At 33.0% G+C, this 16,448-nt stretch overlaps 1 protein-coding gene across 11 annotated transcripts in view; it reads left to right on the top strand.

Moving 5' to 3' along the window:
• mid1 (midline 1) overlaps positions 1 to 16,448 on the top strand; it is a 144,531-nt gene that overhangs the window by 98,043 nt on the left and 30,040 nt on the right. For 10 of the 11 annotated variants that reach the window (XR_012385703.1, XR_012385701.1, XM_073913317.1 and 7 more), the window contains exon 3: positions 14,730 to 14,825. Coding sequence is in view for 9 of the 11 variants with exons in the window: in XM_073913317.1 (XP_073769418.1) it covers positions 14,730 to 14,825 (96 nt within the window). In the remaining 2 variants the exon portion in view is untranslated. Of the gene's footprint in view, positions 1 to 14,489; positions 14,636 to 14,729; positions 14,826 to 16,448 lie in introns of those variants that run through there. The other variant, XM_073913319.1, reaches the window with a different exon arrangement.

Raw genomic sequence — 16,448 nt, 5'->3', positions numbered from 1 at the left:
CACACACACACACACACACACACACACACACACACACACACACACACACACACACACACACACACACACGCACAGATTGTGCTATGGGTCATTGAGCTGTGTGTTGTGTTGCAGTGTGATATGACCTATTTTACATCAAATCCTGATTTCTCTGCCTGATCATGCTTGTGTGTTTTTGTGACGTGACCAAAACACACACACACACACACACACAGTGACCTCAGATCAGCTCCAGCCTCTGCGTCCTAGAAATGACACACACCATTACATACAACACAAGGCTGCAGTGCAATGTTGTGGCTTCGTCTGTTTCTTTACAAATCCTGTTCTTCATTATCAGCGTCGTGATTTCTTTACCTATTTGTTATTAACCAGCATCATTCATGCATTCACTCATTTTCCTTCGGTTTAGTCCGTTATTAATCAGGGGTCGCCACAGTGGAATGAACCGACAGCTATTCTGGCATATGTTTTATGCAGCGGATTCCCTTCCAGCCGCAACCAAACACTGGGAAACACCCACACACTCTTGCACACACGCACATACACTACAGCCAATTTAGCTTATTCAGTTTCCCCACAAGGCATGTGTTTGGGCTGTGAGGGAAATCGGAGCTCTTAGAGGAAACCCACGCCAACACGGGGAGAACATGCAAACACCACATGGAAATGCCAACTGAGCCAGCTGAGACTCGAACCAGTGACCTTTTTGCTGTGAGGCGATTGTGCTACCCATTGCACCACTGTACTGCCATTCATAAAATATATAAAATATAAAAATAAAAAAAATGTATTTTTTATTTAAATAAAATGAAAAATATTTATTTTTAAATTAAATTAAAAATAAAAATACATTTGAAATTATATATTTTTTATTAAATTAAAAAATAAAAATAAATAATTAAATAAAATTACAACACTTAAATTTAAAATAAAAATTTATTTTCTATATATACATATTCTTTTTAATTAGAATTTTTTGTATTTAATTTATATACGCATATAAAATGTGCAAATACAAAATGTAATTAATAAATACATTTATAAACTTATTTCTTCTTTTATTTAGTTATTATTTAATTAAACAGTCCTAAGAAGTGGTAGGATTAATAATAACAACAAATAATGCTCTTCTTCCATAACTATTTGTTATGATCACCAGCTACAACTACAGCTACGGACTACAAATCCACCATTTATGGACTACAATATCCAGTCATGCACCATACACACAAAACCGGTTCCTGATCATGCCTCCGGGTATACGGTTTCCCCCACAGTCCAAACACATGCGCTATAGGGGAATTGATGAACTACATTTGCCGTAGTGTATGTGTTTGAATGAGTGTGTATGGGTGTTTCCCAGTATGCATGCACACTTGGGATACTGATACTCGGAATCATTGATTATTTTAACTATTTAATCCCCTCTGTTCCATACACATGTGCTGAGTATTGTTAAGCTGTTGCTGTCCTTATTCAAGCGTTTTTCTTGTTACCCATTTCCAGTGTTTTTGACTGTTTATCGTGTTTTGATTCTTTGCTGCTTGTCTGGAACCTCTCGCCTGTTTTTGGATTATGCTTATGTTTTTGGATTATGATTATGCTGATATTTGACCTCTGCCTGTCTGATCATTCTCATAATAAATCTGCATTCGGATCTACCCCTGTGTGCACAGGATCCATGCGCAACACTGTTACAAACATTTAACATTCTTATACCTTTATTTGTTTCTATGTTTGTTTTCATTTATATTTGCAATTTCAGTTTCAGCAATATCAATTTATTAATGCTTATATTTTTTTAATAAAATTTATTTCAAATTAACTCAATTTTAAATGAACTAGCAGTCAAAAGAAAATGTAGTATAGTAATATAATTATTTATTTGAGTATATTATGCTCACGATTACAATTGTTTGATAAATATATACTGTAAAAACTTTAATATTGTGAAATAATAGTTTATAATGTCAGTCAATATACTTTTACAAAAAATATGAAACATAACAACTTTTCAAAATGAAAAAAAAGTATTTATTATATTACTTATCTGATATTATATTATATTATATTATATTAATTTATATTATATTTATATTATATTAATTTATATTATATTATAATTTATTTTATATTAATTTATATTATATTATTTTATCATTTATTTTATATTAATTTATATTATATTAATTTATATTATATTATATTATATCATATTATATTATAATGTATTATATTACATAAAATTTTATATTAATTTTTAATATATTATATTAGTTCTTATTATATTATATTATATTATTTTAATTTATATTATATTATGTTATATTATATTATATACATTATTATTATATTATATTAATTTGTAAAATATTATTATTTTAATTATATTAATTATAATTATATCAATTAAATTATTTTCTAATTTATATTATATTATATTATATTATATTATATTATATTATATTATATTATATTATATTATATTATATTATATTATATTATATTATAATGTATTATATTATTTTAATTTATATTAATTTATATTATATTATACTATGCTATATTATATTATATTAATTTTTATTATAATATAATAATTTGTATTGTATTATATTATATTATATTATACTATATTATATTATATTAATATTATATTATAATCATTCATTCATTTTCCTTTGGCTTCGTCCCTTTATTTATTAGGGGTCGCCACAGCGATATGAACCGCAAACTTATCCAGCATATGTTTTATGCAGCGAATGCTCTTCCAGCTGCAATCTAATACTGGGAAACACCCATACACACTCATTCACACAGTACGGCAAATTTAGTTCATCAATTCCCCTATAGTGCATGTGTTTGGACTGTGGGGGAAACCAGAGCACCAACACCAACTGGAACTGGAACACCAACACGGGGAGAATATGCAAACTCCACGCAGAAATGACAACTGACCCAGCCGGGACTCAAACCAACGTTTTTCTTGCTGTAATTGTAAACTCATAATAATATATCACATTTACTGTATTTTTGATAAAATTGGACACAACTTTAAAATTCTGTATCTTCTGACCAGCGGCGTATTTCTTTCTAAGCCGTATTTCTGCTCCGAATGGACTCAGATGTGCTCTAAACCCTGTGAATCTGTAGTGTATTGTAATAAATAATAGACAGGAGGTTATATTTACTGCCAGAACATTTTAGAGAGACTAAAGTGGTGTTATAAAACATTCAGACGCACCCTTTTTCTGACACGCAAACACATCTGACTGCAGAAAAACTGCCTTTATATAGTGTTAATGCATACACACTGCGCTCAATTGCTGGATTATTTTAGCTGATAAATGTGCATGTTAAAATTGCATCTTAATTTTCTTGATATTTGCAACATAACAATTCAATTCAGCTTTATTTGTATAGCACTTTTACAATGTAGATTGTGTCAAAGCAGCTTCACATACATGGTCATAGTAACTGGAACAGTGTGGTTCAGGTTTTAGTGTTTAAGTTCAGTTCAGTTCAGTTTAGCTCAGTTCAGTGTGGTTTAATCATTACTGAGAGTTCAAACACTGAAGAGCAAATTCATTGATGCGTAGCTCTACCAATCCTGAACCATGCGAGGCAGTGGCGACAGCGGAGAGGGAAAAAAACTTCATCTGATGGGAGTGAAGAAAAAAAACCTTGAGAGAACCAGACTCAGTTGGGCACGACCATTTTAATTTCTCCGCTGGCCAAAAGTCTTGTGCAGAGCTTCAGTCGCCGTGGTGGAGGCTGGAAGCTGGCCTCAGCGAAGACTCGTCTGTCCCTGGAGCGTCGCTGGAATCAGACTCATGTTCTCCACTCCCCACGACCATCAGCGCAGCAGCTGCTCAGGATATGGCCTGGTCCCGGATATGGACACCTTGGGATCATCACGTCGCTGGTCTTGGATCCAATCAGTGACTCCGCATAATCTGAGGACCTCGGGATGAGTATCCCCAGGTGAAAATAGAGAATACAGAAAATAATATATTATTATTATTTTTATTATTATATATTATTAAAATAATATAAAAACAAGATGCAGAAGCCTGTGTGGAACCCGCTAGGTGATGCATTGAGTGTATGCTTTACTAAACAGATAGGTCTTTAATCTAGTTTTGAACTGGGAGAGTGTGTCTGAGCCTCGGACGTTATCAGGAAGGCTATTCCAGAGTGTAGGAGCCATGAAAGAGAAGGCTCGACCTCCTTTACTTGATTTTGCTATTCTAGGTAGGGAAGGAAATGTGGCTTCACCACACACCAACCAGCTATAGAGGAGTAGAGAGTCAGTGATAGAGCCAGTTCAGTGGATGGGGATGTTTGGGACGACATGATGGGTCAGTGCCGATGGAGGCCGAGACACCGGGGTTACACCCCTACTCTTTACAAGAAGTGTCATAAGATTATTAATGACCACAGAGTCGGCGCCCACTGCCAGTATAGTGTCACCTTCACTATACTGGGGCATTAGGACTCGCACTGCATAATACTATTTATATATATATATATATATATATATATATATATATATATATATATATATATATATATATATATATATATATTTATATATATATATATATATATTTATATATATATATATATTTATATATATATATATATATATATATATATATATATATATTTATACATATACATATACATATTTAATATATATATATATTACAGCTGCTCAATTAATCGTTAAAAGATCGCAATCTCGATTCGACCCCCTAGACCAGGGGTGTCAAACTAAATTGCTGGAGGGCCGCAGCCCTGCACAGTTTAGTTCCAACCCTGCTCCAACACACTTACCTGTAGGTAAGTGACGTGAGCTGCTGACCGTGAGCTGTTATCACAGAGAGGGCGCGCGCGCTCTACTTAATGACAGACACGCGCGTCTACTTTAGTGAACAGAACCTGCATATGTTGCGAGTATCAGGTAATACAGTTGTAAATAATATTCTGTTTGTGGCACAGAGTGATCGTTTGGGAGCCGTGCGGGAAGTATGAACAAGCACTTAGCAGTCAGAATGAAACCGAAAGTGTGCACTTCATTTAAATGATCATATCGCATTTTAGAGTTATGATTACGACAAGCATTTGATATGTTTTTTCTGTCATAGCGAACACACGGTTGTGCATGAGAATAAATGTTTACAGTGTCAGTATAACTACTCTAGCCTATATATTGCTGAATATAATCTGATAATGGCAAATGTCTGATTTTACCAGTGAATTAAATTGTCTAATATGACAGATTGCAAGCCTATATCTCAAACATAATAATTCAACATCAGAAATATTATAAGTAGAATAGAATTATTTATAGAAACCAGTAGACCTGCACATAATATTATTATCGATGTTGTGCCATATGCATGTTTTCACCATACCTTTATTTTACATCTAAGAAGAAGAGAAGAGAAAATCGCGATTCTCATTTTAGCCAGAATCGTGCAGCTCTAATATATATATATATATATATATATATATATATATATATATATATATATATATATATATATATATATATATATATATTAGGGATGTAAGGGTATTGTAAATACCGTCATACCGCAATAGTAATTTTTTTCGATATTACCGTAGTCGCATGACTCGGTAAAACTATAGGTCTTCTGAGAAAATTTGCTCAGGCAAATGAAGCGAACGGGAGGTAGCGGAAACTACATTTCCCATCAGCCCAGGCTTGGCCATAATCCCTTGCGGTCTGTTGTCGCTACAGATCCAGTAATGCGGAAATGGAGTGTGCTGCTAGAAGCGGGGATCAAAAAGAGCTGGAAAACCCTAAAGCGGGTGTTGTCGCCGCGCGCATACTGAATAGCGGTGTTGTCGCGCGAGTTCTTATCAGCTGTGTTGTCGCGCGAGTTCTTATCAGCTGTGTTGTCGCGCGAGTTCTTATCAGCTGTGTTGTCGCGCGCGTACTGTAAAGCGGGACAGAGGGTATGTCGCGTCGCGGGGGCACTTTTGATCATTTTGGAAGGGAACTTTTTATCCAAGACTAAAAAGGGCATGTGCACTGCACAGGTTGAGCCCTGTGTGTGTACGTGCCTGCAAGTTGGGGAATACGACTAATCAGTCATGGGGACTGCAGAAACACAGCACACTGTTCAGATTGATGCAGACATGAGACCTCTATCTCACTCATGGTTTGTCCTCTCAAGTGGGGGAAAGACAATCACAACGTTACCCACTGCTGTCAACCTGGGCCAAGTCATATCTCTCTGTTCCAGAAACCTCAGTCCCAAATGAGAGGGGTTTTTCTGTTGCAGGGGACATTGTAAATACCCAGAGATACCAGCTTTTACCAGATTATATTTACATGATAATTTTCCTTTAAACCCATCTCTATCTAAGTGAGTGAGTGATTAAATGTTGAATGTGATGAGTTTTCAACAATACTAAATTGAAACTTAATTTTTGTACATGGTTTAATATTTTTTTGTTATTAAAATTGAAGTTCCTGTTTCAAAGCTTACAGATAGATGACTAATTTGTATGTCATTGACACTTTTGGCACTTTTTTGGAGTATTTTCATAAGTTTTGTTTTTTCCTGTAAATGATTCAATAAATACCGTACCGTGACATTCATACCGAGGTATTACCGTACCGTGAAATTCTGATACCGTTACATCCCTAATATATATATATATATATATATATATATATATATATATATATATATATAGAAACTAGATTATATAATTTTAAATATCCACACTATGTTAATTACGGTAAAGTTAGGGTCATTAGGCAAGTCATTGTATAACAGTGGTTTGTTCTGTAGACAATCCAAAACTAATATAGTTTAAGAGGGCTAATAATATTGAACATAAATGGTTTTAAAGAATTAAAAGCTTAAATAAAACTGTATTCCCGTCGAAATAAAACAAATAAGACCTTCTCCAGAAGAAAAAATATTCAAGGAAATACTGTGAAAACGTCCTGAATCTGTTCAACATCATTTGGGAAATATTTGGAAAAGAAAAACAATTGCATATCATAATCATTCAATACTTAAAATAATGATCAAGTGTGCATTTTTGTCATATCGCCCAGCCCTACTGGCAATATTTTAATACAGATGATCATTTGACTCAAACCAGACACTGTTTTCCCCTTTGCAAACACTCTCTAACGTTCTCAATGGTGGACAATATGTGGAAAGTAATTCGAAGCGGATGAAAAAAGGAAGTCAGGCAGTTTCCTCTTGTTGGAAAGCGTGTTTGCCTCTACACCTTTGTCTCGAAGCCCCTGTTCCTTCCTGACAGACAGAAATCAGATCTCTGGAAAAGACCACGTCCTCCGAAGTTTAAAGTTCAGCTCTGTGAGCCGCAGACGCTGTACAGTAATCATTTCCAGCTCTCGCGTTTCATTGCCACTCGGCCTGTGCTCTGAAAGCTGATTTTCTCTTTTTTTCTACCTGAAAATGAGCGTGTACTGCAGAAACAACGTGTTATTTCCAAAAATGACTAATTAAACTACGTACTTATTCAAAATGAGTTCAAGCAACACAATTAGGGTTGAAAACCTAATTATTTTATGTTCAATCCACTTAAATATTCATTCATTCATTTTCCTTCGGCTTAGTCCCTTCATTTATCAGGTGTCACACAGTGGAATGAACCGCCAACTATTCCTACTACAGCCAGTTTAGTTAATCAATTCCCCTATAGTGCATGTGTTTGGACTGTGAGGGAAACCAGAGCACCTGGAGGAAACCCACGCCAACATGGGGAGAACATGCAAACTCCACACAGAAACACCAACTGACCCAGCCGGGACTTGAAGCAGACACCTTCATGTTGTCAGGCCTCAGTGCTAACCACTGAGCCATCATGCCGCCTTAATTATTGCATATTTTCACATTTTATTATCAATGCTGAAATGATACATAGCGCAGTGCTAGTTTTGGGAAAAATTATCAAAACAGACTTTAACCTTTGAAACTCTGTGGACCTGGTACCGGGTCCGTGACGACATCGACTTTCTCTTTCAGATTTAAAGGGCTAGCATTGCACCAGAGCCTCTTAAGTGGTTTCGTTTGAAAGTGTAGAATCTATATTTTCTGCACATATGCATCACTTTGGTTTTTATTCTACTGTACAAAAGTTATTTACTAGGGATGTAACGGTATTGTAAATACTGTCATACCGCAATATAAATTTTTTTCTATATTACTGTAGTCGCATGACTCGGTAAAACTATAGGTCTTCTGAGAAAATTTGCTCAGGCGAATGAAGCGAACGGGAGGTACCGGAAACTACAATTCCCATCAGCCCAGGCTTGGCCATAATCCCTGGCGGTCTGTTGTCGCTACAGATCCAGTAATGCGGAAATGGAGTGTGCTGCTAGAAGCGGGGATCAAAAAGAGCTGGAAAACCCTAAAGCGGGTGTTGTCGCCGCGCGCGTAGTGAATAGTGGTGTTGTCGCGCGAGTTCTTATCAGCTGTGTTGTCGCGCGCGTAGTGAATAGTGGTGTTGTCGCGCGAGTTCTTATCAGCTGTGTTGTCGCGCGCGTAGTGAATAGTGGTGTTGTCGCGCGAGTTCTTATCAGCTGTGTTGTCGCGCGCGTAACTTACTGTAAAGCGGGGACGGAGAGTATGTCGCGTCGTGGGGGCACTTTTGGTTATTTTGGAAGGGAACTTTCTATCCAAGACTAGAGCATGTGCACTGCACAGGTTGAGCCCTGTGTGTGCACGTGCCTGCAAGTTGGGGAATACAACTAATAAAAGTCATGGGGACTGCAGAAACACAGCACACTGTTCAGATTGATGCAGACATGAGATCTCTATCTCACTCATGGTTTGTCCTCTCAAGTGGGGGAAAGACAATCACAACGTTACCCACTGCTGTCAACCTGGGCCAAGTCATATCTCTCTTGTCCCAGAAACCTCAGTCCCAAATGAGAGGGTTTTTCTGTTGCAGGGGACATTGTAAATACACAGAGATACCAGCTTTTACCAGATTATAGTTATATGATAATTTTCCTTTAAACCCATCTCTATCTAAGTGAGTGAGTGATTAAATGTTGAATGTGACGAGTTTTCAACAATACTAAATTGAAACTTAATTTTTTTTACATGGTTTAATATTTTTTTGTTATTAAAATTGAAGTTCCTGTTTCAAAGCTTACAGATAGATGACTAATTTGTATGTCATTGACACTTTTGGCACTTTTTTGGAGTATTTTCATAAGTTTTGTTTTTTCCTGTAAATGATTCAATAAATACCGTACCGTGACATTCATACCGAGGTATTACCGTACCGTGAAATTCTGATACCGTTACATCCCTATTATTTACACTTAAATACACAGTGTTTTGGATACCTGAGCTGGGTATTGAACATTGGTTCATTTTCATGTTTTTCATATGACACATGTACAAGTTATAGCTCAAATGAAAGCTCTTGCCGGTGCTCATACGGCTCTAGCATTATTTTTTACTGAATTATATTCACATATCAAACAGTTGCTGAATGAATTGTGGTGTTTCCATAATGCAGAAGTGAAAACAATACATTTATGATCAATAAGCAGCCCCAGATAGCACAGACAGCTGTCATCTCTTACCTTATGCTGTGCGCTTCAGGGCCATTCTCCTCTGTTTTTGAGGTGATGTGTATAAGTAATCCTTTTATATGTCTGACGTGGTCCAAACACAGTGAATTATGTTTGATCAAACAAAAGAATAGTGAAATATGAAAACAATGATCGCTCCCTGTGGCTTGTACAGCACCTCTCATCAGTTATAATACAATAACCTCTGCATAGATTATGGTGGAGACATTTTTCTGTTTTCCTATGATTACAGACATGTGCAGGAACCACCAAAATTAATAACAGCTTGCTAGACCACACACAACCTAAAAGGTACACTTGCAAATTTGAGTTTATAAAAAAAAAGCGCCTCTTTTTTTTAGGTGTTTATTATAACACAGACAACATATACAGATATTTTAAACACTATTAATAGTGTTTAATAAAAATTCAAAGGGTTTTCTTTAAAATTATACCAAATTTTTGCATTTACACCTCTGCATGTGGATTTGGGAAGCTTTTAAATTTGGGAAGGCAAAATCCAGGCGGAAACCCAAAATAGCATTTGACTTTAGGAGGGTAAAGTTGGATGTTTGAAGCCGTTCCTGATACGTTGCACCTTTTTATTTGAACGTCTGAATCGTCAGTGTTTTATATGCTTAACGGAGCTCCTTTTTTTTTGCATGCTAACATTTTCTGCACGCCTCTGTGCCTCTTCACACCTGAACATGTATTGTATAAATGATTCAGCGCTTCGGATAAAAGCCTCTATTTTGGTGGCTCTCGGTGCACTTCCAAACGCTCCAGAAAAAGTTCAGGAGTGCTGTGGGTGATGTTCGCTCCTTGCGGGATTCTCCTGCTTCATCTCCAAGTTTCTATTATTACACAGTTTCACTGCTGAAGAAAAAAACGCATCATTGTTAGCTTTTCAACTTTTGCTATAAAAACTATAAGGCTGGGCGGTAGTGTGGCTCAATGATCAGCACTGTGGCCTCACAGCAGGAAGGGTCAGTTGGAGTTTCTGTGTGGAGTTTGCATGTTCTCCCTGTGTTGCTCCGATTTCCCCCACAGTCCAAACACATGCGCTATAGGGGAATTGATGAACTAAATTGGCCGTAGTGTATAAGTGTGTGTAAATGAGCGTGCATGTGTGTTTCCCAGTACTGTGTTGCAGCTGAAAAAGCATCTACTGTGTAAACCATATGCTGGAATTGTTGGTGGTTCATTCTGCTGTGGCGACCCCTGATGCATTAGGAACTAAGCTGAAGGGCTGTGCATAATCTGCTGCATCTCCCCAACATGATGTTGTTGTTGTGTGTGTGTGTGTGTGTGTGTGTGTGTGTGTGTGTGTGTGTTTTGCATGTTTGCCATTTGGGTTAAAACCCCAAAGACAAGCGCAGACAGACAGATAATCTGAGAAAATTGATCTGGGATTATCTGTCATCCAGCGAATCTGAACGCAGACTGTGATTTCCATCTCTGCACTCGTCTATTTTTAGCGTTGTGCACATTACACATGCTCTCTTTGCTCCCTTGTCATGCTTTGAACTCGCTGGCCTCGTTTCCTAACCTCACAATAGAAATGTCAGGTTTTGCATGCATTTGCTGCTCTGTTTTCTGGCCAGGCTGGCGAGTCGCATCGTGTTCATGTTTAATGTTTCTTCAAGGGAAAAATATTTGAATTTTCATGCAGTTTTAGGTCACTAAACAATTAAGTGGAGTGGTGACACGCTGGGTGCAAAGCAGTTTCATTTAGTCCTTTTTGGCTTAGTCCCTTTATTAATCAGGGGTCACCACTGCGGAATGAACCGCCAACTTATCCAGCATGTTTTACACAGCATATGCCCTTCCAGCTGCAACCCATCACTGGGAAACATCCATACACACTTATTCACACACTCATACACTACGGCCAATTTTTCAGTTTCCCTATAGCGCATGTGTTTGGACTGTAAACCGGAGCACACAGAGAAAACCCACGCCAACACAGGGAGAACATGCAAACTCCACACAGAAGCACTCACTGACTCGAACCAGCCACCTTCTTGCTGTGAGGCCACAGTGCTAACCAGAGCCACTGTGCCGCCTTCCCTGTAATATTTCAAATTTCAGTTTGCAATTTGCTTGTTACAAAAGATTCTCTTTCAAGTTCATTCATTCATTTTCCTTCGGATTAGTGCCTTATTTATCAGGTGTCACCACAGTGAAATGAACCTCCAACTATCATTCATTCATTCATTTTCTTGTCGGCTTAGTCCCTTTATTAATCCTGGGTTGCCACAGTGGAATGAACCGCCAACTTATCTAGCAAGTTTTTACGCAGCGGATGCCCTTCCAGCTGCAACCCATCTCTGGGAAACATCCAACTATCTCATCCAACTATCTCTTTCAAAATTTTAAAAGCATTTTATTTATTAAGGATTCAGTAGTGTTTGTAAAAATTAGCAACAATTAGATTCTCTTTGGAAAATGCCGTCTATATTTTTAATTCAAATAAAAACAATTCTTTTGAACCTTTAATTACATTTCAATCTCAAAAAGTAAATACAGATTTTGTTTTTCTGTCAATACTGAAAGTTCCCTCCTGGCATATTTTAATTCATTTTGAGGCTGTTTTTGCAATCACTGCTTTTTCTGATATTATTTATTAAATCATTAGTAGGGCCAGACAGAATCTGCAGACATTTTTTGCTATTTTAGCTGAGAATTTTGTAAATAATCTGTGGATTTATGCAAAATTATTTTGGGAGTATCAGAACTAAAAACTTAATATATGAAATAAAAAATTATTTAGTTTTAACTTTAATGTTTACAATGTAAATCCATCTAGATCCACTCATTTGGTAAATAAAGCAAGTCTCTGGTTTATTATTTTCACTAAAAGACAAAATATTACTTTACAAACTGTATTGTTCATAAATCAGATGAACATTTTCATATTAGTCAATAATAATGCTGAAATTAATTTAAAAACAGAAAAAATATATAAATTTACACAAGAAAAAAAAAATCAATGATGGGCTAAAAATCTGCACATTTCTGCATGTGCAGATTTCCTGTGGGCCTACTGATTAGTCACATTGTATAAATAATAATAAAAAAATCTCTGCTGTATGCGACAACTTTCTGTGTATCATTATAATTTTATTATTTTATAAGTAAATAAATAAATAAATTTATTTATTATACGTTTAATATTTTCTAATGTCTTATATAAATTTGTTCTTAAATATATTATTATTACACACACACACACACACACACACACACACACACACACACACACACACACACACACACACACACACACACACACACACACACACACACACAGTTGAAGTCAGAATTATTAGCCTCCCTGTTTACTTGATAAACCTCAAATGTTTACATGATTGAGTCACTGACATAGACTTTGAATTCACTTTAACATGAATAATTTCTATAAAAATCAAATGTTATATGAACTGAAATGTTTTCATTAGCTTCAGTTTAATGTTAAATAATTGTTAGCTAGTTTAGTTAGTTTATTTATATGGCACATTTTTAACAACACAACGTTGCCCAAAGTGCTGAACACAATCAATACTAAAAATAAAATCTACATCACATACATAACAATTAAAACATAAGGCAAACCCCTCAACATTAAAAAGGCTCAAATACTAAGGAACAAAGATGGCGTTTCAAATGCTTTTTAAAAACAGATAGAGTTGGAGCATGTCTGATGTTGTATTGATGTTGTATTGATATTGTATTAATTTATTTTAATTTATTTTTTTATTCATTTATTTATTTTTATTTATTTATTTATTTATTTAATTCATTTTTTAATTCATTTTATTTATTTATTGTATTTATTTGTTTTAATTTTTTTATTTATTCTTTTACTTATATATTTGTTTATTTATTTATGTATTTATTGTATAAATTTATTTATTTATTCATTTTTTTATTTTTTATTATTAAATTTATTTATTGTATTATTTATTTATTTATTTATTTATTTTTATTATTTGTTTTATTCGTTTATTTATTTATTCATTCATTTTATTCATTTATTTATTTATTTTTTCATTAATTTTTATTCGTTATTCATTTTATTTGTTTATTTATTGATTGATTCATTTTATTTCTTTATTTATTCATTTTCTTTACGTATTTATTTATTTATTTATTTAGGTATACATTTATTTATTTATTTATTTATTCATTCATTTTATTTATTTATTTATTTATTCATTTTATTTATTTATTTATTTATTTATTTATTTATTTATTCCATACATTTATTTATTTATTCATTTATTTATTTTATTTATTTATTTATTCATTTTATTTATTTATTTATTTATTCATTTTATTTATTTATTTATTCTATACATTTATTTATTTATTCATTCATTAATTTTATTTGTTTATTTATTTATTTATTTCCCCACAGTCCAAATACATGCACTATAGGGGAATTGATTAACTAATTTGGCAACCCCTGATGAATAAAAGGACTAACCTGAAGGAAATAAATGAATGAATGAATGAATGAATGAATGAATGAATGAATGAATTACATATTACATCAACTAAAATGTATTTTTTTTCTATTACCTTTGAATATATCTTTTTCTTCATACAAAATATTTTTTTTTTCTACATATATAAAGTATATGAACACTATATATTTACATTCAAGACTCAAATAAATCAAATAAAAGCAAAACTCCCCGAAGCTCAAGGCTCCTTTTACAACCTTTCAAATCACGATCAGAGTTTCTTCATCTTTATTTTTCACTATCCTGATAATATCAACACATTGAATGAGAAGAGATGTGCATCCTCATGCATTTATGTCTCCGTGTTCAGCAGAAAAACCCAAGCAGCTCCAATAACGTGCACTTGATCTAGTTTTTATAAATCTAAATCTGTGTGCGCCGCTTTATTCCCTCCCCCATGACTGATGTGAGTGTTTAGTGTTTATGGACAGAGCACACTTGACATGCTGAGAGACAGACAGCGATAGCACACTCAATAATGGATGCGGGACGGCTGGTAGATTATTCCCTCATTGAGATAAATTGTGCTGCACTGATGTGAAGTGACGTTTCTAAAGTGCATTTCTGCTGTTGTTTTATTATTTCCTCAGCAAATGTTGGATTCCAACCTCAGCAATTTGATCAAGAGGAACAGCGAGCTGGAAAACCTGATGGCAAAGTTGATCCAGACCTGTCAGCATGTTGAGGTAAAGCCAGAAATGATGTGTTTGTGTGCATGCGGTATTTATGCATGATTGTTTTTCTATTGCATTGGGTCGAGGATTTCTGTATATTTGCTTTAATGTGAAATAGTTGATTTACTTGATATACAATTGCAAATGTTTACATGATCGAGTCATCGACATAGTCTTTAAAATTCACTTCAATATGAATTATTTTTATATAATTGCAATGTCTTAATTTTAAATTAACTGAAATGTTTTCATTAGCTTCAGTTTATTGTGAAATATATTAGTTAATTGTCATTTTTTCTATTATAGTGATTTAAATGTTTTCTTAATATTTATTTTATATATTTATTCGTTTTATATATTTATTTATTTGTTTTTTTTCATTTATTCATTCATTCATTTTATTTATTTATTTATTATTTTTTTATTTATTTATTAATTTTATTTATTCATTTATTCTATTTATTTATTCATTTTATTTATTTAGTTATTTATTTATTCGGTTTATTTACTTATTTATTCATTCATTTTATTATTTTATTTATTTATTCATTCATTCATTTTATTTAATTATCTATTTATTTGTTTAATTAATTTTGTTATTCATTTTTATTCATTTTATTTATTTATTCATTCATTTATTTATTCCATTTTTTCATTTTATTTATTCATTCATTTATTTATTCATTCATCTTCTTTATTTATACATTCATTTAATTTATTTATTTTTTATTAATACATTTATTTTATTGATTTATTATTCATTCATTCATTTTATTTATGTATGTTTTTATTAATTTATTTATTTTATTGATTTATTGATTTATTCATTCATTTTATTTATTTTTAAATTTTTTATTCATTTATTTTCATTTTATTTATTCATTTTTTATTAATTTATTCATACATTTTATTTATTTATTCTATTTATTTAATGATTGATTTATTCTATTTATTCATTCATTTAATTTATTTATTCATTTTATTCATTTATTTATTAATTTATTCATTTTATTGATATATTTATTTGTTTTTTGTTTGTTTAATCTTTTTTCTATTTATTTATACTTTTAGATTATTTATTTATTAATTTATTTGTATATTTACAAAACACAACTTTCTTTTTTGCATTAAAAGTTTCACAGAGCAAGGAAATTTTCACAGTATTTCCTATCATTTTTCTTCTGGAGAAAGTCTTATTTGTTTTATTTCGGCTAAAATAAAAGCAGTTTTAAATTCTTTAAAAACATTTTAAGGTCAATATTATTAGCCCTTTTAAGCAATATTTTTTCTCGATAATATTTGTTTGTTTCAGAACAAACCATCATTATACAATAACTTGCCTAATTACCCTAACCTGCCTAATTAACCTAATAACCCTAGTGAAGCCTTTAAATGTCACTTTAAGCTGTATAGAAGTGTCTTGAAGAATATCTAATAAAATATTATTTACTGTCATCATGACAAGTTATTATATAAAGATAGAATATAACTATTGTTTTATATAAAGTTTATCAACACAATATATTTATATTCTAGTTATTATGATTATGTTTATGATTATGTTAAAAATGTTTACAACAAAAATAACTATTTCTAAAGCACTTTTGTATTTAATGAAGTTTTTACACTAATTCT

The sequence above is a fragment of the Danio rerio genome, chromosome 9, assembly GCF_049306965.1.
Source record: "Danio rerio strain Tuebingen ecotype United States chromosome 9, GRCz12tu, whole genome shotgun sequence".
Taxonomy (NCBI): Eukaryota; Metazoa; Chordata; class Actinopteri; order Cypriniformes; family Danionidae; genus Danio; species Danio rerio.
Note: the sequence above shows the minus strand (reverse complement) of the source record. Positions and strands in the feature narration are given on the sequence as shown.